The sequence below is a fragment of the Elgaria multicarinata genome, chromosome 1 (genome assembly GCF_023053635.1).
Source record: "Elgaria multicarinata webbii isolate HBS135686 ecotype San Diego chromosome 1, rElgMul1.1.pri, whole genome shotgun sequence".
In the NCBI taxonomy this organism is placed as follows: domain Eukaryota; kingdom Metazoa; phylum Chordata; class Lepidosauria; order Squamata; family Anguidae; genus Elgaria; species Elgaria multicarinata.
The window spans coordinates 65,924,167-65,950,350 of NC_086171.1; the positions used below are offsets into that span (position 1 = coordinate 65,924,167).

A 26,184-nucleotide genomic window follows, 5' to 3' on the forward strand; every position below is an offset into this window, starting at 1 on the left:
AGATTCAGATTATTTGGGGACTCTAGGAAAGTCTATTGTAAGAGTTTTTGTGGACCAGAATTCACTGTTAAAATGTTGCTGCTGCATACTTCTTCCAAAGTATGTATCAGCCTGTGAAAGGATGAGTAATTCTTCCCTCTTTGCATGCAGGAAAGCAAAGCAGCCCAGGCCTAGTTAAAAAAGTGCTGCAACTAAGCACAAAAGGTTTCCCTTTATTTCAAAAAGCCATGTTTATTACTTGTTTTCTACACTGACAATGGTGGGGGGCACGTTACAAGATGACATATTCCTTTCAATAGAAGATGACTTTTATTTATTTATTTGTTTATTAGATTTTTATACCGCCCAATAGCCGAAGCTCTTTAATCTCACCATTCCAAATAAACCCAAGCCACATAGGTTTCTCAGAGATTATCATATACCCAATAAAACAACTAACCTTATCAGTTCCAGCTGAGCAAGTTCCTGATTTGCTTGGAATATGGGTTTTTTCGTAAAAAGTTCACCTAGTATGCATCTGGAAAGAGAATACAACATTTTATTAACATCACTTCTTGAACTACTTTCTCGATACAGAATTCTCTGTTTGCATCAAAAGCCTTACCCACAGCTCCAGACATCAATGGCAGGAGTATATCGTTCTTCTCCTAGCAACAGTTCAGGAGGGCGGTACCACAAAGTGATAACTTTGTTGGTATATGGTCGACTGAAAATAAAACCCACAAATTTTAATTTTCTCCCAAAATGAATATCAACGTAATAATTCCAAATAACACTATACAAATTAAATTAAATATCCGATAGGGTTCCTAACCTCCACTTGGAAGAGAACTAAAGTGGCAAGAAAGGAGAACAAAACACAGTGTATTCTTCGCTAGAATTGCAGGCCTTTCCCCCCACGAATGGTCTTCCTGAATTGACAGTATAATTGCAATTATTTTATTATCTTTTCAGTTTCTTCCAGTTACTCAATCTTCAAGTAATTCAAACACAGAACAAAGAAACCTATCCTGAACTGGTTTGAGTCCGCAACATCTTGAAGTTCATTTCTAGTGGCTTTGACTGGAACTTTTAGGAAACCATCATCTGCTAGGGCCTGCATTTTATATATGAAGAATATGAAGATTTTGTAATACATTCTATTGCTACTTATCTGAAAGAAAACAATTCTAAAATCTACTATCAATTTATTTATTTATTTATTTAATTGTTGCATTTATATCCCTCCTTTTTTCCCTCCAAGGAACCCAAGGCGGTGTACCTAATCCTCCTCCTCTCCATTTTATCCTCACAACAACAACCCTGTGAGGTAGGTTGGGCTCAGCGTCTGTGACTGGCCCAAAGACACCCAGTGGGCTTCCATGGCCAAGCGGGGACGAGACCCCAGATTCCCCAACTCCCAGTCCGACACTTTAGCCACTACACCACACTATCAATGACAGAAACATACCTATTAAACTGAAATATCACACATTTTAACTGATGAAAATCGTGAGCTGCTGGAGCCAATTACTGCCACAATTATAGTAGGAAACTGCTTGTGGATAAAGTAAAAAATGACTGACCCTTAACCATTAGATGTGATGAAAATATAGTTCAGTTATGTGAAAACAGAGATGGTTTACAAAACTTGGTTTTATAAACAAACAAACCAATAACTGCAAAACAGAAAAATAAATGTCCTAAGGCACATAATGTAGCAACTTTGCTCAAACTAAGCTGGTTTGAGACTCATCTCAGTGGATGGGAGACCTATATATGCTGCCTTAAATTCTAGATGGAATGTAAATATCATTCATTCACAAATAACTTGCAAGAGGAATGTAGGTATATTAATGGCACACTGGCAGCTTGTGCTATGCTGACCAGAGCTTTCTATAGTTCAAAAAATTTAAAGGAGATAGATGGGAAATACTGGATTAGCGAACTGCTGCTATGCCAACACAAGTAATTAAAGGTTTCTGCATGTTCAAAGTATGAAAGCACAGGGGCAGTGCACCATTTACAGCTCTGGCCTTGCTTCCTTCTAATCAGCCTCCCTTGGAGGTGGGTAATTCTGATGCATCTCTGCATCAAGTATGAATGCATTCTGATGCAGAGATGCAGTAGAATTATTTGTCCTAAGAAGAGACTGTCCATTGCACCCTGGATGTCACTGCTCCTTCCAAATCTGGAAGCATACTCAGAACAGCGGTTCACACAGAGACACTGGGAGGGAGAGATGAGGGTTATTTGCAAGACATGACAACCCACTATGGGCAGCCCACCCTGGTAGGCTGTTGTGTTGTTTAAACCTTGCCCATTTTCTGCAGGGTGGCTTCGTTTTCACAAACAAACCACCCTGAGAACCTATGGTTTGTTATAGGGTTGTTCTGGGAGAGTGCTTTGATACTGGGTTGCCGGGATCAACTACAGAACCGCTTAGCAAGAGTGGCAAAAAAGCCTGTGACACTCTTCACAGTCTTGTCAATGCCACCTCCAGCCTCCCTTGTTAGTGACTGCCTCTCTACCAATACCCAAATGGCACTTGTTTGCTGTCTTTTTTTTTTTTTAAAAAAAAGAAGTTTGGTATCTCAAAATTGCGCAAATGGGTTCGTAATAGTTTCATTTATTTTTCCCCCCCTGTTCTTTCACAAGTGCGCACTTTCACCTGTCCAATATGTGTAATCTTGGCTTGTTAATTTCCTTGTATGTTTCACCTGTCAAAGGGACCAAGGAAGCAGAGTAGGTAACATACAAGGAAATTGACGAGACAAGGCAATATATAAGTTAATTTGAACACAGCTGCAAAGGACCGCAGGAAAAATAAGAGAAAGGGGAAAAAAGGGACCTGGCAACGCAATTCAGAAGCACTGAAAGTGGAGGGAAAAGGCTAATGGAGTAAGTGCACCAGAAGGGGGGGGAATATTCCCCCCTTGGGAATATGATCCTCTCGCTTTTAAGTGTTAAACTAACATTTCTCATTGTCCTCCCTTTCAACACCTCCAACAAATTCAGAAAGAGGAGATATTGCCCCCCCCTCTTTTTTTCCCTTTTTTTTTTTTTTTTTTTGCAAACTTGGAAAAAAAACTGTCAGAAACTACAAAAAATGTTCCTCCGCACCAAATGTTTCCATTTTCCCAGGGTACAAATGATAGAATGCCCCCCCCACACACACACACACACAAAACAAGGCTCAGGGCTGCCTGAGGTGAAGGACAAGATGGTGCTTCCCAACCCGCCCTAATTCCACGTACAGAAACCTATGCAGGCATTTGCTTGTACGCTTGTTCATCCTGGGAGTGGGGCTTACATGTATTGCCACATCCTCCTGCACACTTTTGCCCTACATACAAGTAGGCAAACACCTACAGAAAAATAGACTGGAAGTGGACTCTTACTCAACACTTACAACAGGGCTCTTTACCATCCCTGAGGGCAGCAGGCCAGTATAGGAGCACAAAGCAGGCACATGGAGCTCTGTCATCCACAGCTCACTGCCCCTCTGCATGTGCTGCCTGAGGCAGCTGCCTTACTCTGCCGCAGGGTAGAGCTGGCCCTAGACAAGAGTTCTTTTTGCATAGAACGTTATTCCATCATGTGAACGCCCCACTTGCAATCTAGAGTGAGAACCAGGCCACTGAGCTAATACAAGAGGTTTGAAAAGTGGTGAATAGTGTCATGGAGTAACTCCCTCCATTTACATTATATAGGAATCAAAGATTTAGCAACAATGAATGTGCTTTCAATTATATGACATTAACTTTTTTTTTTCTTCTGAAGTGTCATTTTGAGAAATTGTATTATAATATTTTTAAATGTGCAGATACTAACATTAAGCTATGACAATAGAAAGAGGATTATGCAAGTTCTAAGCATTTAAATATAAGATAAAAAGATGTTATATTCTAAATGTCAGCATATTCATTTAAATATTATCTGCACAATAAATTAGACCCAAATTGATACTTTTTAGTCTACCAAATGCCTGTGGGTTTGTCATGATGGATCTACTCTAAGTCTGAATCTGCTATGTAAAAAAATAAATAAAAAAAATTAAAATCTTCCAATCTTAAAATTAACTCATACTATTCTAAAGTCACATATATAAGAAAAAGCCTATTAAAACCATGGAAGGAAGTACAAAAATTATTTCCATCTTCATTTATTAAAGTATATTTACTACGCTTCACGTATGTTTTATATTTTGCTTATATTTCCTAGAAAACTTCCAAAACCTAAGGACATGAAGCTTTTGGTTAATGTTAGACTTACCTCTCCTCAGAGCTATATAATCGAGCAAGCCCAAAATCTGCGAGTTTGATCTGCCCTCTAGTGGAAAGAGTAAAGTTTTTGCAGTTTTTAGTAACTCAAGAAATAAAATAATGTGCATTCTGCCAGGTCATAATTATAATTTAAACGACGTAAAATATTTTACCAGCTTTTAGGAGGACTTCCATGAAAAAAATCTTATTTGTAACCAATCTTAATACTTGTGAATTAAAATGGTTACTTTGGTAATACACTGTGTAACCACGAATGGAAACTCTGCTTGCTACTTATAATTCTAAATGGCTATGTTTGTTGTTTCTCCATTTCTTATTATTTTCTTTTATGTTGTGGCATTAACTAAATCTTAATGGGGACTTCTCAACATGATAGGATTGCACTCAATTTATAAAGTTTCTCTACTACTTTTCAACTTGCATTTTCAAGTAATTTACTGTATGATTAAAAACAATGTATAAAGCAATTAAAATACAGAAATTATATAAGCAAGAATACTATTAAACTAACAACAGAAAAACAGTACATGAGGAAGAAAGAAGGTTAACTCCTCAACGTATGCTAGAACAAAACCACTTTTACTTCCTTACAGACATAGCAACAACAAACATATAAAGTCCCACCCTCCAGAAGTGTTATTGTGTAAGCAATGGGACTACTGCAGGCACAGAACTGCTGTTCTAAGTATCCCAAAACACACAGGACTTCACTGTATGTAGATTTTTTTAAAAAAAAAAGTAGATCCAGTGATCTGACTCCATATGTATACCCCTCTTTGTGCAGAACACAGAACATTCTGTGTAAATGGAAAACAAAGTTCCACTATTCTACCTTCAAATGCACAGGATCAAGTACATGCCGAAGCAGGCCTCTTTTATTGTAGCGTATCCATTGTATTACAGGCCTTATATACATATATCCCCCTGTATTCATTATGATTATACTCGCAACACAGGAGATCCTAAGCCTCACTCCTGCAGCCAAGCACCTGAGCATCCAGGTAGTGTAAGAACTAGACATAAGTATAACAGCAACCTTGCTGGGCTGTATCTAGTCCAGCATCCTGTTTCCAAGTGCCCTTACAGATGTTTCAAGCTGAGAAGCCTGTGAACAGAGCATGAAGACAACTATTTGTCCCCAACATCTGGTTTTCAAAGGTATACTGCCTCTGAACAAGGAAGTTCTGTTTAGTTGTCATGGTTAATAAGCATGTCCAGGAAGTGTGCTTCATTATGAACAAAGAAAGCTAAAATAACCATGGTACTTGTTTTTGCAGTTGCTTAATGTAGCTCAACTGATAAATATATATCTATCACAAACTTTCATATAATGAAATGTTACAGAATGCTCTATAACCTAAATACAGAAAAACCGTGTTAGGTTACACAAAGAGCTACTTCAAACTTTAGTTTCCTAAGAACATATCAATCTCTGCACTAAAAAACTGTGGGCTGAATGCAGATTTAGACCCATTAAAATCAATGGGACATGATTAGTAACTCGTCCCATTGTTTTAACAGCTACTCCAAGTATGACTAAATCTGGGTCCAAACCTGTGTTTATATTAAATACTTAGTGAACCTTCAGCAAAATGACCACTTGAGCCAATCTTCAAACAAGTTAAACCACATTTTGTTAATGATATAAACTTTTTTTCTAAACAGGGATATTGCAATATTTGAAGTTACCTTCTGCAGATTTAAAGAGCAATGTACTTACCTGTACAAATAACATCCTGTTACATAAACATGAACCAAGATATTTCTGTAACTCTGAACAATTTATAAAACTGTTTTTATAAATACCTGTTATTTAGCAAGATGTTGGAACATTTAATATCTCTGTGCAAGAAATTCTTCTTATGGCAGTAATCCAAGCCTTCCATCAACTGTCTCATGAAAGATTTAATATGACTTTCATCAAAATGAACCAAGCCAGATTCCAGAAGCCCCATCAGATCATGATCCATATATTCAAATACAAGGTAAAAAGCTCCTAGGGGAAAATTGAAATAATTTCATATCTAATTAGTTTAATTTTGAAGACATTATTAATAGTTTCATTCACTAACAGTGAATTTTGCTTAGTTAACACAGTTCAGATACATTCTACTATTGTTAGCAGGCTGCTTGGTATACAGACACTTCTCAGTTTTTGGCATGACATCTTACTGTCACTTTAAGAAGTTCAACCTGACATACGATATAGAGATGGGTCCGGACACCTTGCATCTCTGGCTGAATGGGATAAGCATTCAGCAAGCAATTTTTAGTATTTGGGGGTCTTTAGTATTTGGTCACATACCCAGGATGGAAATCCAGCTCCAGGATACAATCAACCACTACTTTCAAGTTCAAATACTACCTTGACCTCCACACCCATTTTCATGGGTGTTGGAGGAAGAAAATACAAATATCTGCTTTGGAAATGTGATGAAAGAATGGACGTTATAGTGACATTCAGGACATAGTTCTACATTTCAAGTTTGAATCCCATCTCAATTCCTACACCCATTTCCAAGAAACATTTAATTTATTGTTGTGAACAAACCCATTTCTCAAGTTCAGACATCACAGGGAACTGTGATTAGTTCTAAAGTGGAAGTTTTTAATCTCTTCCGAGAATGTGAAAAGGAAAAGGAGGGAAAGGGCATGTGCAGGCTTGTTCTCATAATGCTAAAACATGGTTTCGTGTTATATGTGAACTGGATCATTTTGGAAGCCAAACTGAGGGTTCTGAAATCCATGTGGCAAGATAAAATCCCAAAAGAAAAACAATAAAGGAGAAAAAGGCAGAGCTACTACTCAACCCATCTCCAGTGCAGCCTACTAATATTTGCACAGAACAGAGGACAATGCACATCATTTGTTTAAAATGAACAGATCAGGACTAATATTGACACATGAAGTTATTTTTCCTTATTGTATTTATTATATATGTAATTGTTCATATTTGTGCACCATATCTCCAACTCCAATTTGAGTGCAACCATCTCTAGCTCACGACTTATTATCAATTCTCACGAAGGAAACAAAAATAAAAATATCCCAGAAATTTAGTCAAACTTTGTAGACAGCTCAGGACACAAATATGCAGGTTGCTTACCTGTAACTGTAGTTCTTCGAGTGGTCATCTATGCATTCACACATATGGGCTTTGCGCCTGCGCAGAGACCGAACCGGAACCTACTATAGCTGAGTGGAACGTTTTTGGCGGGAACCCCTCCCCCACGCTACCGCGCATGTCCATGGGGTTCCCGCCCTTACCTCAGTTTACAGAAGTCCGACATTGTGCCCCCATAAACATGAGTGTAAAATAAAATAAAGTACATTCCACATATAACTGTGTCCTTTGTAAATTTCACACCACCAAGTGGGGATGGTGGGTGGGTTGTGTGAATGCATAGATGACCACTCGAAGAACTACAGTTACAGGTAAGCAACCTGCATTTCTTCATCGTGGTCTCTATGCATCACACATATGGGCGAGTAGCAAGCTGACATACCTTGGAGGTGGGTTGGTGCATCATCTCAGGATCTCTGACAGCACTGTCCTCCCAAATGAGCAGTCTTGTCTTGCACGGGTGTCCAAACTGTAGTGTTTAACAAACGTGGACGGAGTGGACCACGTTGCAGCTCTACAGACTTCTGTCAGGGGAACACCTCTGCTGAAGGCAACAGATGTTGCGACAGCTCTAGTAGAATGAGCTGTCACAGGCTTTAAAAGGTCTAGCTTAGAGATAGAGTAGGCAAGTTCAATTGTCTCTACAATCCAGCGTGACAGTCGCTGGCATGAAACAGGGAGTCCTTTAGAAGGCTCTCCATAACAAATAAACAATTGATTTGTTTTCCTAAAATCCTGTGTCCTAGCCTTGTAAAAGGCAAGAGCTCTCCTTACATCCAGTGTATGTAACGAAGACTCGACAGGTGTTGTAGGATTTGGGAAGAAAGCCGGTAGAGTGATATGCTGGGACAGATGAAAAGTTGACACTACCTTAGGCAGGAAGGTAGGGTCTGTGGGTAACACAACCTTATCCTTGTGAAAAATAGTGTAGGGAGCATCTATTCTGAGAGCTCTAAGCTCACTTGCACGCCTTGCCGACGTAATGGCCACTAAAAAGACAGTCTTGAATGTCAGGAGTCTAAGGTCTATTGAGGCCATAGACTCGAAAGGTCTCCTTGTCAGTGATTGTAGTACGACTGACAGGCTCCATGGTGGAACGATACACTTTACTGTCGGTATCGAATTCTTAAGTCCTTTTAGGAATTTTCTGGCTGTTGGATGTGTAAAGGGTGAAAAACCATCCATGCCACGATGATAGGCCGTAATAGCAGCTAAGTGGACTCTGATTGATGTGAGTTTGAGTGATAAAGCTGATAAAGTGTTAATAAGTATTGAAGAATCAGTGATATACATAAATTCCTTTTTGCCGTAGGTGGGCACACACCACCGCCATCACTTTTGTGAAGACCCTCGGTGCCGTGGCAAGCCCGAAGGGAAGAACAGTGAACTGGAACTGGGACGTACCGATTGAAAACCGCAGGTAAGTTTGATGCGACTTCCTGATGGAGATATGGAAGTACGCGTCCTTCAGATCCACCACAGCGAACCAAACCCCTTTGTGTAGGAGTTGCAGAATAGAAGTAACCGTTGTCATACGGAACTTCTTCGGGGTGATGTATTTGTTTAACTGCCTTAAGTCCATGATCGGTCGAAGACCTCCATCCTTCTTCGGGACCGTGAAGTAGCGCGAAAAAAACCCCTGGTTGACTTCCTCTACGGGTACGGGAGAGATGGCTCCCTTCGCTAACAGGGTTTGCACCTCGAGAAGCAGAGGAGGGGATGGCGCTGTTACTTTCACCCCCGAAGAAGGAGGGAGGACGTCGAGCTCGATGGCATACCACGAGTTGATGATAGTGAGCACCCAAGAGTCCGATGTTATTGACTCCCATTGATGGTAATATGGTGCTAGGCGGTTCGCAAAAGGTAGTGGATCTGGGATGGAAGAGTCAAACCCGCTGCTTCTTAGTGAAGTCAGGCTGGCGCTTGTCTTGTTGAAAACGACTTTGGTATGGCCGTTTTCGTTGGAGCTGTTGCTGCTGCCTCGGTTGTTGAAATTGAGGGCGATGTTGTTGTTGCTGCTGAATAGGTGGTCTTGACCAGCGCTTTGGTTTATACTGTGGAGGTGGGGGAGCGAAACCCATCTTCTTTGCCATAGTACGGGTTTTATAAATGGTGTCCAACGTTTCGTCGGTCTTGGAGTTAAACAAGCCCTCGCCATCGAAGGGCATGTTTTCAATCCTGGCCTTCGTTTCATAGGTTAAGTTCGCTGATCTTAACCAGGCGTGCCTCCTCAACGATACTGCCCCCATCATGTTTTTGGAGTGGCAGTCGACCTGATGTCTGGCGGTCGATAGCTGCTGTTTTGCTATCGCCTCTGCCTCTGCCTGAAACACTCTTGCCAACTCTCTTTTGTCCTCTGGGAGATAGTCACATAGTGACCCTACTTTCTCCCAGAGGAAGAGTTGGTAGCAAGCCATGGTCGCCTGGTATGTCGAGGCCCTGATACCGAGGGACGCAGAAGAATAGATCCTCCTTCCTGTAATGTCCAATTTCCTGCCCTCCTTGTCTACCGGAGCAGAATGGGGCTTCTGCGACTGACCCTGGGCGGACTCAACCACAATCGAATTAGGTTTTGGGTGTTGAGTAAGGAAAGCAGCATCCCCCTCCTGGATGCGGTAGAGAGTTTCCAATCTCCTCGATGTGGCCTGTGTGGACGCAGGGGTTTTCCAGGAAAGCTGTGCTGTCTGTTTCAGGGCTGGAGGGAGAGGAACAGCTACTGCAGCGTTACTCTTAGTTTGAAAAACGTCATAAATAGGGTCTTCGACCGGCTCATCAGGTTGTTGTATATCCAACCCCAGCGCTTGAGACATTCTCCGCATATGTTCTGAGAACCTTCCCATGTCGTCAGAGGGTGAAGCAGGGTTTGTGAATGCAGAGCATCCTCTGGCGACGGTACCGAAGGGGTAACTGAAACCCTAGAATCGGTATCAGACGGGTAACCATCCTCGGGGGAAGACACAGTAACGATCTGGAGCTGCTGTTGTTCGAGCTCCGATTGCTCCTGATGGGTCGGTACCGTAGCGGTCGCTGTCGGTATGGAAGTGCTATGGCGTCGATGAGTTGGAGCTGGCGAAGGGTGGCGCGACGGAGGGACCAGCGGGATCTGAAGGACCCTTGAAGTCGGAGGAGGCTGGGCATAGTAAGCTTCCGGTGCGTATTGGTAATCCCTATCCTGTGGGAAATATCTGTGCGGACGATAATAATCCCAGTCATAGTATTCAAGTCTGGGCTGGGACTCGGAGTATTGGGAGGTTCTATCCCACTCCTGTCTTGGTCTTTCTACGACCACCGGTCTGGGGGACGGCTGCGTAATAGGCTCCTCCATTTCTAAAGCTTGCGGTGGATCTCGCACTGACGCTACCGAGGCCGAATCTCTAATTTTGCCCTCTGATAGACTCTGTGGACGTCTCGGTATCGAAGGTTGGTCAGACGTCGGTCTCGACTGAGGTCTCGGTATCGAGACAGTTGCTGGGACCGTTGGTACCGAAGGAGCTGTCTGAATAGGCCTAGAGGGCTGAGGGGACTTTTTGGAGTGTTTTTCTCCGTCCCTCTTCTTCTTCTTCTTCTTTTCGATGTCCGAAGAAGATTTAGGAGTCCGGGCCTTCTTCATGATTTTTCTGGCCGCGGAACTCGCTAATGACCGCCCAGGCGTTAGGGGTATCAGTGCCCTATTGTTCGCGCTGGTATTATCGCACTCTTTTGTGCTGCGGTCTGGAACGGACTTTTTCGGTGCCGTTTTATCCATTTCGGCCTGAGTTGGCTTTGAAATTATGGTGTCTGTAGCTCTGAGAGCCTTCTCCCACAGAATAGTGCGCAAACGATCTGTTCTGTTTTTTCTCGTTTGCTTAGTAAAGGCCATACAATGATGGCAAGATTCCACCTTGTGGCTTTCGCCTAAGCAGATAACACACAAAGAGTGTCCGTCGGTAGGGGGAAGTTTTGCCCCACACCTAACACATTTTCGAAAAGGTGCCTTCACAGCCATGCGGCTAGGCCGCCACGACTGAACATCGCTGAGGAAACTAACAACTACAAAAATGTTTGTTTTTTTAGGAGAGAAGATAAGAAGATAAGAGGAGAATATAGTCGAAATAGGAGAGATTTGAAGGATTTTAAGAGAAGGTAGAAGAAAAAAACGCTAGAGGTTGGTTCTACAGGTCTAGGCACAATGGCGGACGACGAAGAACTGAGGTAAGGGCGGGAACCCCATGGACATGCGCGGTAGCGTGGGGGAGGGGTTCCCGCCAAAAACGTTCCACTCAGCTATAGTAGGTTCCGGTTCGGTCTCTGCGCAGGCGCAAAGCCCATATGTGTGATGCATAGAGACCACGATGAAGAACGTTTCCTATCAGATTTGGGAGGAAGAATCAAAATGGTATTCCAACTTCAGAGAACATGGCTGTAAATATACATACCAAGTTTCATTGGCCACATTCACCTGTCACACTAAACCACAGTTTCGCATGGCATGAAAATAACAAGCCACAGCAAGCCTCAAGCTTGCATACTCCTCCCATATGTTCAGGAAAGCAGTTTGAAACCTTTCGCTTAACTGCAATTCTATGTCCAGACAATACAGTAAGCCTATTCCATTGGTATATCTCAATACTTAAGGAAAATATTGTATATGAGCTTTACATCTTTCCTCCCACCCCCCGAAGCTTAGACTTAAAAGGTAAAATGTAGAATTGTTTTCTACGTGTTTTCACCTACCTTTCGTTCCAACCTCTCAATCTCCAAGGTATATATCACATTACTCTATAGTTTGCCTTTCTCAAATGAATACAAGAAAAATGCAGTTTGCTACAACCTCAAAACAGAAGCTCTACACTCCCTTCCCTCACATACAAAACAGGGAGCAAATAAGCCCACTGCAGTTAATGCATGTTGTCTAAAGCAAGATTTTGTATTATACCTGGAATTGTATCTAGCTCAATTGTCCCAACCAAAACAACAACCCAAAGGCATCTTTGGTTTCCCCACTTAATTTCTTTACAGGTTTTTAAGATCTCCATAATGCATCTCAGCTCACTAAGTGTCCTTGGTAGGAGGAAGATCCTTCCATCATGTTGGAAATGCAAAGGGAAACTGCAGAACGAAGAAATACAATGGGAAACTGCAGAAAGGCCCTTCAAAAGTCTAGGGTTATTGCAAGCCATTGTAAATTTACTAACGTTCTCTTTTCCCATCATGAAAATAATCAAGAACCAATGGGAAAAAATATGAGAAGTCAAGGAAAGAAATTGAGTATTATCAACCCAAAAACATTTACAGAAATCAACCTGAAGTATATCTTCAATGTGTCAGCAGTAGTACAGAGGTGAAAGGTTTCCTTAAATTTACTTTACGTGTATAATATCATGTACTCACAGTGTAAGACTGTCCAACCACAAAATAAGAAAAAAATCAAGGGTGGAGCACTTTCATGATTACTATACTTCCTCTAATTCCATCCATTTATGTTCACACTAGTAAAAGCTGCTGAGAGAAATACCTTTTTAAATGACTATCCCAATCATCAGCTACACTGAATTTGCCGATACCTAACAGACCTTCCATTAGATCTGAGAGACCCAAGTAAAGTAACTCATGTATAATGAGAAGGAACTCTACAGCAAAGTGCTCTCTGATGGTTATGCAACTGCTGTTAGGACACCTTTTCAAGCCACAGTCTTGCAGCAACACCATAGAACATCTGCTTGATGATGAAAGGAAGTAACTTACCACTAAAATAGTGAAGTTCACCAGGACTACGTTTTGATTTGATACACAGGACAAAGACTCAAAACCCTTTCAGGAGTAAAGCCCCTGACTACTTTTCCAAACCTGCAGGAGACAGTAAGTTTACTACCTCCTTTAGCTTTATGGTTTGGGTTAACAGGGCTACAAATTGATTACACTTCATCCACAATTCTCTAATACAGCTGTGACACTAGCATGTTTATCTCCAGTGCTTTCTAGTCAATGCTTCTGAAGCAGCTATCTGAAAAAGCAAATAAATCATTGATAAAATAAAAGACTCAAGTATGATAAATTGATCCCACTTTAGCTAAGTAATTTTATGTCATGAACAAAATTAACTTACCTAACCACTACCTACATGAGAAGGCATAGATAAAAACACCCATCATACAGGTGATTAAAAGCCTTGAAAACTATTCAGACCAAATCACAAAGACAGAGTTTGAGGAGACCAAGCTTATCTTGTGCACTCTTCTACTGCAACCCTCTGTCCACCACCCCTCACTACCACCCCAACCCCCTCCCCTGACCCTGCCAACATGGACCTAACAATCTAGACTATTATGCCCGAAGTCGGAGGGCATCAATGTCTTTGACTCCCAAGATAGCAATCAAACCAGGAACCATACCAAAGACCTGGGCAAAATGTTACAGTGCTAACCGCCATCACCCTGCTCTAGTTTACAATACACTTCTAATCCTCATGCTATTTCTCTAATGTTTCAGAAAGTTGGTGTGTGTAGAATCTGATCATAACTCATTGGGCCTGTTCAGACGACACTTCAGGCTCTATGGTTAGCGAAACTGTGGTTCTCTGAGGTTAGCACTAACCACAAGCCGTGCTGTTGCACACAACACTTTAAGCCATGGTTAGAGCTGCTAACCCTGCTGCAGACAGTCTGACTGTGGTTAGTGAGTGAGCAGGGTTGAGCAAAACGCATCACACAAGACACCTTAAACCTTGCTGCTTAACCAAAAGCCTTAACCAGCCGGGTTTAAAGTGTCTTCTGAACAGGCCCATTCAGATACTTATCTGAACCTTACACCAGCCTTGTATTACTTATTATTATTATTATTATTATTAATTTATATAGCACCATCAATGTACATGGTGCTGTACAGAGTAAAACAGTAAATAGCAAGACCCTGCCGCATAGGCTTACATTCTAATAAAATCATAATAAAACAATAAGAAGGGGAAGAAAATGCAAACAAGCACAGGGTAGGGTAAACAGGCACTGGGTAGGGTAAAACTAACAGTATAAAGTCAGAACAAAATCAAGTTTTAAAAGCTTTAGAAAAAAGAAAAGTTTTTAGCTGAGCTTTAAAAGCTGCGGTTGAACTTGTAGTTCTCAAATGTTCTGGAAGAGCGTTCCAGGCATAAGGGGCAGCAGAAGAAAATGGACGAAGCCGAGCAAGGGAAGTAGAGACCCTTGGGCAGGCGAGAAACATGGCATCAGAGGAGCGAAGAGCACGTGAGATGAGAGAGGAGAGATAGGCAGGAGCTAGACCGTGAAAAGCTTTGTAGGTCAACAGGAGAAGTTTATATTGGATTCTGAAGTGAATTGGAAGCCAATGAAGAGATTTCAGAAGCGGAGTAACATGGTCAGAGTGGCGAGCCAAGAAGATGATCTTAGCAGCAGAGTGGGGAACAGAAACCAACGGACTGATATGAGAAGAAGGAAGGCTGGTGAGAAGAAGGTTGCAGTAGACTAACCGAGAAATAACCAATGCATGAACAAGAGTCTTGGCAGAAGAAACAGACAAAAATGATCGAATCCTGGCAATATTATACAGGAAAAAATGACAGGATTTAGCTACTGCCTCAATATGAGGAATAAAGGAGAGCGAGGAATCAAATATAAAGCCAAGACTACAAGCTTCTTTGACTGGAGTAAGTGTAACATTATTGACAGTAAGAGAGAATGAGAGATGAGGAGAAGGTTTAGGAGGAAAAACAAGCAATTCAGTCTTTGCCATGTTAAGTTTCAAATGACGATGAAGCAACCAAGCTGAGATATCTGAAAGACATGCCGAGATACGATCGTGAACATCAGGAGAAAGATCCAGAGATGAAAGATATAATTGTGTATCATCGGCGTACAGATGATATTGGAGGCCATAAGATTGAATAAGATTACCCAAGGGCAACATGTATAAAGAAAACAACAACGGACCAAGCACCGAGCCTTGCGGAACCCCTACTGAAAGGGGAAAAGAAGAAGACGAGCTGCCATTAGCCAACACGCTGAAAAAGCGACCCGCTAGATAGGAGGCAAACCAGTTATAGACAGAGCCACAAAATCCAAGGTCATGAAGGGAATCTAAAAGAAGATCATGATCAACCGTGTCAAAGGCTGCAGTTAGATCAAGGAGAATAAGAACGGAATAATGGCCTTTAGACTTGGCAGTAAGAAGATCATTGGTAATCTTAGTAAGGGCTGTTTCAGTGGAATGCAAAGGACGGAATCCAGATTGAAAAGGATCCAGAGCAGAGTTACTAGAAAGAAAATCAAGACAACGAGAGTAGACCACACGCTCCAGGATCTTTGAAACAAACGGCAACAAAGAGACAGGTCGGTAGTTAGACAGAGATAGCCTATCAAGAGTGGGTTTCTTGAGAATAGGTGAGACTGTAGCATGTTTAAAAGCAGAAGGAAATGAACCAGAGGACAGAGAAAAATTAATAATATGAAGCAAGGAAGGGAGGATAGCAGGGATAAGATTAATAAAGACTCGAGAAGGAATCGGATCACGAGAACAAGTGGAAGGTTTCGAAGAGTGCAGTATTGTAGACAGTTCATCAGCTGAGACCGAAGGAAACTCAGAGAAATTTGCAGGAGGAACTGACAGATGAGGAACAGGAACTGGAAGAGGAGCAGAGCTGGCCAGATCAGAGCGAATAGTTTGGATTTTAGCATTGAAAAAAGAGGCAAAGTTATTAGCAGACAGAGAGGCAGGGAGAGATGGTGGATTAGGCTTCAGAAGAGAATTGAAGGACGCAAAGAGCTGCTGAGGATGCCTAGCATTTGACTGGATCAACGTTGAGTAATACTGCTGTTTGGCCAATGAAATGGCAGAAGAGAAAGAGGAGAGTACAAATCTGTAATGGACAAAGTCCGCCCAGTCCCTGGTCCTACACCAAAGGCATTCAGCTGCCCGGAAACAAGAGCGAAGGTAGCGGAGGGAAGAGGTGAGCCACGGTTGGAGTTGAGAAGGGCGAACTATCCGAGTTGTAGATGGAGCAAGATTATCAAGAGTTGAAGATAAGGAGGAATTAAAGAAGGAGACAGCTGAGTCCAAGGAGACAGCCGAAAAGACAGAAGGAAGAGAGGAGGCTAGAGACTGAGAAAAAGCCTCATAATTGATAGATTGCAAGTCACGACAAGAGCGAAAAGCGGGACGTGAAGGAGGAGGATTATGAGTAATATTGAAAGAAACTAGGTGATGATCTGACAACGGAAAGTGAGCAGTAGAAAAGTCCAAAACAGAGCAATTCCGAGTGAGAACAAGATCCAGACAGTGTCCAAGGGAATGTGTGGGTACATCAGACCAAAGCTTAAGATCATAAGAGGAAGATAATGAGTGAAATCGTAGAGCTGCAGGGTCTTGAGGGTCATCCACATGAATATTGAAATCACCCAAAATAAGAGTAGGACAGTTATCAGAGAGGAAAAAGGACAGCCACGAATCAAAATCAGAGATAAATTTTGAGGACGAGCCTGGGGGGCGATACAGAACTGCAATCCGCAGTCGCAATGGAGCGAAAAGCCTCACCACATGTACCTCAAAGGAGGAAAAACAATGTGAAGGTGGAATGGAAAGAGGCTGGAACTGGCACAAACTAGATAATAAAAGACCCACACCACCACCTCGACCCTCTGGGCGACTAGTGTGAGAGAGAAAGAGAGTCCTCCAAGAGAGAGGGCAGCAGAGATGGCGGTATCATGGGCGGGAAGCCAGGTTTCAGTAAGAGCAAGGAGGTGGAGAGACCTAGAGATAAACAAGTCCTGGATGACAGGGGCCTTAGAAGCAACAGAGCGACAGTTCCATAAGGAACACGAGAAAGGCAGCTGAGAAGAGGGAGACACCGAATAGGAACTAAGTTAGGAGAAACGAAATTGGAACGAGCCATAAGGAACAGATATGAGGAGAAAAGAATTGAGAGGAGAAAATGAGAAGATTGTGTCCTGAATCAGAAAGTAGCAGCGACCGGACCGCGGCTGGGGTTTTCCCTCCGGAGTAGAAGTTCCGCTTGACCGGCTTCGCTCCCACGGCAGAGAGCCACCGGCAGAGAGCCCTTGTGCTCGCGCCGAAGGCTCGCGCCTCCAGCAAACTGGAGGCTGAAAAACCTAAAAGAGAGGCGGAGCAGATGCTCAAATTCAAACAGACCAATCAATGTTGCTCAACAGCTTCTCTGCTGGGCTTAATTGCAGCTGCTCTTCAAGCTGCAAACTGCAAACTGGAGGCTGAAAAACCTAAAAGAGAGGCGGAGCAGATGCTCAAATTTAACAACTTGCTTGGATGCCACTGGCAAGCAGGAATTCCATGCAGAAGAATGAGAGGGCTGGCAGAGCCTACTTGGTTTCTGTGCTAACTGCAGATGATGGAAAGCCCCTTCCCCCAAACAACCACAGAAACACAGCTGGGGAAGGAGGGACAGATTGCTCCATCCCTTCTACATCAGTCTGCTTGGTGGAAGGCTTTTTCTTTCCATTTTCTTCTTTTACTAGCCTGCTATGAGGATGGCTAGAAGCTTGTGTTTCCATGCTGGCCACAGGGGATGGGAGCTTCCCTTACTCCATATCCAGCATAGAAGCAGGCTACTAATCTTGTAGGAGGCCAGTAAAAGTTTGCAGAATAGTAACTTTCGTGGGTTTATTTACGAGATCGCAGTACACCACTACTAGCACTAAGGCTCTGGCAGAGAGACAAAACTAGTAAGATTAAAAAAAAACATAAACAATATCTCAAGAAAGCAGGTCTTCAACAGTATACTGCACACATGGAGTAACCAACTCTAATTGAAGTGCACATCTAAGAAATAAAAATGTGGAATTTATTTATTTATTTATTTAATTACATTTATATACCGCCCCACAGCCGAAGCTCTCTGGGCGGTTTACAACATTTAAATGATCTCTCCTCTGTGGTATAGTAGGCCACAATGCTAACATGTTTTATCCATTTATTGAAATTATATCTATTTATTTATTTTCTTTAAAAAAAATTGTAAACCACTTTATTCAAACAAGTGGTATATAAATGTTGCTAATAAATAGAACAAGTCATCCCAGGTCCACTAACGTAAGCCACCACACTGCCATACTAGCCCACAGAATCAAGTATAAAAATCTAGTGCTGCAACAAGGACACAACTGGCACAGTCAACCCCCAAGCTAGGACTTATCTCAATATCAGTGGTCCTGCTATACTACCTCCCTAGGATGATCCACTGTTATACAGAACAAGGGTGCTTATGTAATTCTAAAGAAGACTAGAATAGCAGCAGAATCATAATTTTCTCAGTCGTATAAACCCAAGACAATGGTTGAAACAATCTTACACTTTGCATGTTGTATATAAGGAGTGTTAACAGGGTTTTTAATGGCAAGTTAGGCATAGATGCATGACTTTTATCATAGCCAAGCATAGGAAACTGCCTGAACTATGGCAATTCAAGCGATCATATTAGAGACCAGTTGCCAAAGTAAGCTCAAAGCAGCTTAAGAACAGTTGCCTTCCACTAATTCACAAAAGACAAGGAGCAAATGGCTGTGTCATAAACAATTATATGTTTCTCTAAAACAGGAGTGCACAGCCTGCAGCCCTTTGCCACTTCCTGTGTGAACCTGGAAGCTGAGAGGACCTCGCCCATTTTTCCCAGCAGTCCAGCTGCGCTGCAGGGGAAACTACACTTTTTCCTGGCTTCCAAGATTGCTGCTAGCAGCGGCAGAGAAACAGCCATCTCAGCACCAATCACTGATGCATGGGAGAAGACTTTCCCTCCACCCTTGTCCCTGCAGCAATCCCTAGATCTCAGTGGGCAAGGAAGAGAGATGTCCATATGTGTATGTACATACACGTGCAGTCCCAGCCCCACACCCAACACCAGATGCAGCCCTTGGAGCTAAAAAGGTTGTTAAAACTCCCCACTGATATTAAAGAATAGACAGGTTGCTTACCTGTAACCGTAGTTCTTCGTGTGGTCATCTGTGCATTCACACACATGCAGAGCCCATGTGTGTGAAGCACAGAGACCATGAAGATGAACCTTCAATTTCCTGAATGATAGTATAATAATGCCTGCTCTGGTCTAAACTCATGCAATTCTTAAAGTTAAGACGAAGATTGCTAAAAAAAAAAAAAAAAAAGACTTCCACAAATGAGGGAAACAATGCCAACATTAGTGGAAATGCAAACATTAATAGATCTTCCTACATCCAAATACTAAGCAATTTTTTTTTCAATTTTGATGCAGTATAGCTAAGTTTTATGATCTAATAAATCTGACATTTCTGCTCTGAAGATTACATTCTGGCCCGAGACTTTATTTTGCTGCTGTTTTATTGTGCTATGAGTTATTATACTGAATTGTATTGTTTATTTTACTGTATGCATTTGTAATTGTTCACTTCCTTGGAAATCCTTACAGGTCAGAAAGGAAGGATAAAAATATTTTATTAAAATATATAATACTTAAAAAGAGTCAACATAACGGGGGGAAAACCTCAACTGGACTGTAAATGCGATGTTAATATATCCTGCTCATACTACCGGAATCAGAACAGAATTAATGCAAAGACCTATACCATTTCTTTTTTAAAGGGGCTATGCTTACATATAGGGAATGGTTCCGTTACAACTCTGTAAATATGTTTGTCTCTAAACAGTAAGTTGCATTAAAATCAGCACTGATAACATTTGAGCAAATCATACCTTTATCCTTCTTGAAATCTAAAGCATCTTCCTTATCTGTTACTATTTCCTTCATGTTGATTATGCTTTGGTGATTAAGTTGTCGAAGAATCTTTATTTCCCGAATAGCTGTAATTGGAAATCCTTCCTTCTCATTATCCAGCCGTACCTTCTTTAGTGCTACCATTTCCCCTAGAAGACAGTATTTGTATCCTATAATGAGCTCATTTAATTTAATAATTTAGAATTGTTTGTAGTTTTTTTGTACAATGCGGTAAGAACAGCAATACATTTTTAAAACTAGAAGTTCCCATTTACTACAAAGAAAATGAAATTGGGCATATTCAGCACAGAGGTTTAATATTACAACTATGCAAATAAAATTGCAGGTTAAATCATTCCAACTGTCTCAAGGTCACTTCCTCCTTTACTTTTAGCATGCATGATAGCAATCTCTGTTGCAAACCACTATGCAAGGTATAATCCAGAGAAGCCAACCCATAGAAAAAATTCTACATGAACGCAGTCCCCAGAATCCCAGTTTAACAACGATTTGCTTTTGCCCACTTATCTTTATGCAGCAGATGAAGAAAGCTGCTTTGTGGCTATGAATTGTTGGACCCAGGTATACCATTTTTAATTAAAAGCCTCACACACACACAGACTGAGTTTGGATAACACGATAACCAATGGTGTGCGTGTGTAATAGGAACAGAATGGGAAACAACCGCTGATTCGCGAGTCATCCGAACTCAACCATCATGTTGAATATTCAAAATTAGAGGTGTGCTTTAGATTAGGCCCAAACCCAAACTGAAGAGTGATTTGGAAAGATTCAGAAGAAGTCCAAATCAAAGCTGGGATCCTCCAAAGTGTACTGAATCCAAATCAGAATTCTCCTGAAGCTTTCTAAGCAATTCAGATTGACAGAGACCCAGTAATTATGTCTGCAAAAATGAATACATTTCTTGCTAAGCTCTCCATATAAGAAGTGAGGAGAGGGGGTGGTAGTGTAGCGTTGTGACTGAAAACTCTAGCTTCTAATCATGATGGATAGTTTACCAGGGCTGGTGCTTTGGGGAAGGGATGTTGAAGTAATCAAGAGGCTGGAGCAACTCCCATACGAGGAAAGGTTATAACAGCTCAGAAGAAAGCAAGTAAAGGGAGACATTATTTATTTTATTATTTATTGCATTTATATCCCACCCTTTTTCTCCCAAGGAACCCAAGGGGGCGTACATAATTCTCCTCCTCTCCATGTTATCCTCACAACAACCCTGTAAGAGAGTATGTGACTGGCCCAAAGTCACCCAATAGGTTTTCATGGCCAAGTGAGGACTAGAACCTAGATCTCCCAACTCCCAGTCCTTAGCCACTATACCACATTGGCTCATGATAGAGATATACAAAGTTATGCAAGGTGTGGAGGAAGTGGATAATACTAGAACCTCATAATGCTAGAAACTGCGTCACCCCATGAAACTAAATGCTGGGAGATTCAGAACAGATAAAAAGAAGTACTTCTCCTCACAGTACATAGTTGAACTATGGAATTCTCTACTACCAGATGTAGTGATGGCCACTTGAATGGCATTAAAAGGGATTAGACAAATTCATGGAGAATTTGCTATCAATGGATACTAGTCACAATGTCTATATATTACCTCCAGTATTGGAGCTGGTATGCCTCTGTATACATTTGCTGCGAAACATGAGTGGGAAGCAGCTAGCACAAATCCCCCTGCATCTATTTGTCTGAAATTTGGTGCATTTATCCCTCCACATGGGGCTACTATGCCTGCAAATTTCATCCCATTCTATTAGAGCAAAAACTTTGTCAATTTCCAATTGCAGTCAATAGGAGACATCAAACTTTGGATTTTCAAATTGAGATTTGGTTGCCCCAAGTTGAATCTGACAGCTTTCAAATCAGTCCAAGAGTAATTGGATGGTTTTCCAAATCACCAATTAGAAGTGTAATTCCAAACTTATCTAGTGTTTTGAGTAGAGGTGTTAACATGGTCCATCAAATCCAGTTTTTATCAATGACCAATTTCCCGTTTTCTATTCTTCTTTCATGCCTGGAGCCATAGCATAACATCCCTTTTTGCATTGGATATTTCTTCTGGGAAACCAATGCTACAGTTACTTGGTAGTTCAAATTCAACTTATTCCATGGTGTATATGGAGAATGAATGCATAATATATGTACACTACCTATACAAAGGTATGTGCATTCAGACACTGGGCAATCACACACAACTTTATCTTTCTCTGTGAATCGTATTTTTTTGAAAGCTTACCTGTATCTTTGTCTCTTGCTTTGTAAACTTGTCCATAAGTGCCTTCTCCAATAATGCCAATGATATCAAATTTGTCCACACATCGTTTTCCCCAGTCAATTTCCTTTTGCTTTGTTTCACCATGGCGCGGTCCACATATTCTAAGAAAACAGTTAGTAGGAATCGATTTCACGGGTGCATTTTAATTTTTGCTTAGGAATTGTATTAAGGATATACTACCATCAGTTCAACAACTTCAACATTTACTTTCAGGCTTGTGATTACCACCAGCCTTTACTGTCATTTGCAATTACTTTCAAACCAGTATGATTTTGCACTTCTAACGCATTAGAAAATAATATGGTGCATTAAAACTTGCATATCAGTACCAAGGGATACTTTGTACATTAGAGAGCATCAAGCTGGTAAAGTGAGGTGGGAAGTAATTTGTATATGCAGTATCACAAGTGTCTATTTATTCTCTCAATGTTAAGACATTAACTCAAGGGATTATGTTTACATCTTTTCCCTTCCAAGCCTTATACAGGAAGTCTTGATGCACATTTCCAATTGTTGGACAGTATCTAAAGAACTACGCAACCAGGCCCACACACCCTCGGGGGCTTTAAGCTTATGTTTCTCAAGCATAAGCTCACCCTAAGAGGGCTTTCAAAAACAAGTTTGCAAGGTGAGTGGGGAACATCTGTTCCCTAGGCACACCTAAAATGAGAAGGTTCAGGATGGTTCCTTTGTGTGGGAGTCACCTTGTTTTTATTAACATAGAATAAGTGAAAGGATGCTTTTTTATGTGCCAAATACACCTAAAATAGTTTTTTTTAAAATCCCAGCACTACTCTTAAACTGCACTCCATATTGCTAGATGTCCCATTCTTCGTACCTATTCTGATCTTCCCTTGATATTCAGAAAGCAACCTCTAGTGCAGTGGATAAACAAAATTAAAAATAAATAATCTGTTATTTTAGCCAGCCTCTCAAAAAACCTAAGATGAGGAGAGGCATAGTATTTTCGAAGAAAACAAGAGAGAGAGAGAGACAGAGAGAGAGAAAGCCTTGGTACAATCAAGGAAGAGTACAAGTGGAGGAAGCTTAGATGGCCTTCTCCAACCATGCTCTCTAGATATGTTGGATTACGATTCCCAGTAACTTCCCATCAGCAAGATACTGGGAATTGTAGCCCAGCACATCTGGAGGGCACCAGGTTGGGGAAGGTTACTTTACAATGTGCCAGTTTATTTATTTATTTTATTTTGTTACATTTATATACCGCCCCCCAGCCGAAGCTCTCTGGGCGGTTTACAACAATTAAAAATAGTAGACATTAAAAGTATACAAAAAAATTAAAAAACATAAAAACAGTATAAAAACAACAACAGTATTCATTTAAAACAACAATTCTGGGGTCCATTAAAACAAACTTAACATTATTAAATGCTGTTAAAATGCTGTTAAAATGCCTGGGAGAAGAGAAAGGTCTTGATCTGGTGCCGAAAAGATAACAACGTTGGCGCCAGGCGAGCCTTATCGGGAAGATCATTCCACAGTCGGGGGGCAACCACTGAGAAGGCCCTCTCCCTTGTTGCCATCCTCCGAGCTTCCCTCGGAGTAGGCACTCGGAGGAGGACCTTAGATGTTGAGCGCAGTGTACGGGTAGGTTCATGTCGGGAGAGGCGTTCCATCAGGTATTGTGGTCCCAAGCCATGTAGGGCTTTATAGGTTAAAACCAGCACCTTGAATTGGGCTCGGAAACATATAGGCAGCCAATGCAAGCGGGCCAGAATCGGTGTTATATGCTCAAATCTTCCTGTTCCAGCTATCAATCTGGCCGCCGCATTTTGCACAAGTTACAGTTTCCGGACCGTCTTCAAAGGCTGCCCCATGTAGAGGGCGTTGCAGTAATCTAATTTGGAAGTTACCAAAGTATGGACAACTGAAGCTAGGTTATCCCTGTCCAGATAGGGGCGTAGCTGGGCCACCAACCGAAGTTGGTAGAAGGCACTCCGTGCCACCGAGGCTACCTGTGCCTCAAGTGACAAAGATGGTTCTAGGAGAACCCCCAAGCTACGAACCTGCTCCTTCAGGGGGAGTGCAACCCCATCCAGAACCGGTTGAACACCCCCCATCCGATCAGAGAAACCACCCACCAGCAGCATCTCAGTCTTGTCTGGATTGAGCCTCAGTTTATTAGCCCTCATCCAGTCCATTGTCGCAGCCAAGCACCAGTTCAGCACATCCACAGCCACACCTGCTGAAGTTGAAAAAGAGCAGTAGAGCTGCGTGTCATCAGCGTACTGATGACAGCGCACTCCAAAACTCCGGATGACCGCACCCAACGGTTTCATGTACATGTTAAACAGCATGGGGGACAAGACCGACCCCTGTGGAACCCCATACCGAAGAGTCCACGGGGCTGAGCAATGTCCCCCAAGCACCACCTTCTGGAGCCGTCCTGCCAAGTAGGACCAGAACCACTGCAATGCAGTGCCCCCCACTCCCAGCTCAGCCAGACGTTCCAGAAGGATACCATGGTCGATGGTATCGAAAGCCGCTGAGAGATCAAGGAGAATCAACAGAGTTACACTCCCCCTGTCTTTCTCCCGACATAAGTCATCATACAGGGCGACCAAGGCTGTTTCCGTGCCAAAACCAGGCCTGAAACCCAACTGAAATGGATCCAGATAATCAGTCTCATCCAAAAGTGTCTGGAGCTGTCCCGCCACCACCCGCTCAAGGACCTTGCCCAGGAATGGAACATTTGCTACCGGCCTGTAATTACTAAGATTTTCCGGGTCCAAGGAAGTTTTCTTCAGGAGTGGTCTCACTACCGCCTCTTTCAGACGGTCTGAAAGTTTATGTAGAGCTTGCTGTTAAAGGAGTACATGCAATCACAAATTAGGTTGATTTTAGTTCTTTTACTTGTTCAAACCAGTAAAATACTAAAGGCAACTTTATTTATAGTAGAATTCTATTAAATTACCAATTTCTCTTGTACTCAAGCTGCGGAAACAGAGATTTTAGTGATCTGTGTAGTTCACATCAATAGCCTATTTCAGATAAAAAATTGATACATACCTGGGTCTCCTTTTATGATGTGCCTGCACTGGTGTCTTCTTCTCATCAGGGCTTTTGGACCCATCATCTCCTCCAGGCAACTCAGGTGGCAATGGCAGGTCTGCAAGCAAGTAGCGTAATTTCTTCTCCACTTCCTTTTTAACTGCTTTCACAGAAATGCTACTTTGCAAACTAGAGAAATATAAACAGCCTTTTGGTAGCTTCATATTTGAATATCTGGAAGACTTGAAATAAGTCAGCATACTTTTTTTTTTCATTTTTCTGTAGCAAAACCTTGCCCAGATTTATGTTTTGAATAATACATGAAGGCATGTGCAATTGCAAATTCATACGTTTGAAAAAGTGTTGTAAATTAATATTAGACCTAGAAGTTTCAGGTTAGAACATTTTCCAGATCATTAAGTATGCAAATAATTCACAAATCAAGGAGTACATGTTTCTCTCTAACAAGGTTATCTTCACAAAAGAAAAAAGCAGTAAGTGTGCAGTGATCATTATACTCAATCCTTTTGGATGCTTTTTCAACTTTGTTACAGAACACTTGCTTTAACTTTTTCATGAAGAGTCACTACTAGATTTTTTTTTTTGCAATCGTACTTTATAAATTGAAATAGAAAGTGTAAAATTAGACTGCAACTCTACACACATTTTACTTCTGGAGTAAAAATACATGTAAGATTTTACTCTTAGACTGCAAACCTATGGTCCTTGGGACACTAGAACATGGGAATGATCAGATCTCCCCATCAAAGTGTTAAGAGGA

General features: G+C 41.7%; 1 protein-coding gene across 1 annotated transcript in view; it reads right to left on the reverse strand.

Moving 5' to 3' along the window:
* Window positions 1-26,184, reverse strand: part of CDK13 (cyclin dependent kinase 13) — a 50,662-nt gene that overhangs the window by 10,075 nt on the left and 14,403 nt on the right. Inside the window, exons 3-9 of the mRNA XM_063129476.1 lie at window positions 25,422-25,592; window positions 22,353-22,492; window positions 20,071-20,241; window positions 6,072-6,261; window positions 4,255-4,311; window positions 605-706; window positions 440-517 (exon numbers count right to left, since the gene is read on the reverse strand). Of these exons, the coding sequence (XP_062985546.1) occupies window positions 440-517; window positions 605-706; window positions 4,255-4,311; window positions 6,072-6,261; window positions 20,071-20,241; window positions 22,353-22,492; window positions 25,422-25,592 (909 nt within the window). The remainder of the gene's footprint in view (window positions 1-439; window positions 518-604; window positions 707-4,254; window positions 4,312-6,071; window positions 6,262-20,070; window positions 20,242-22,352; window positions 22,493-25,421; window positions 25,593-26,184) is intronic.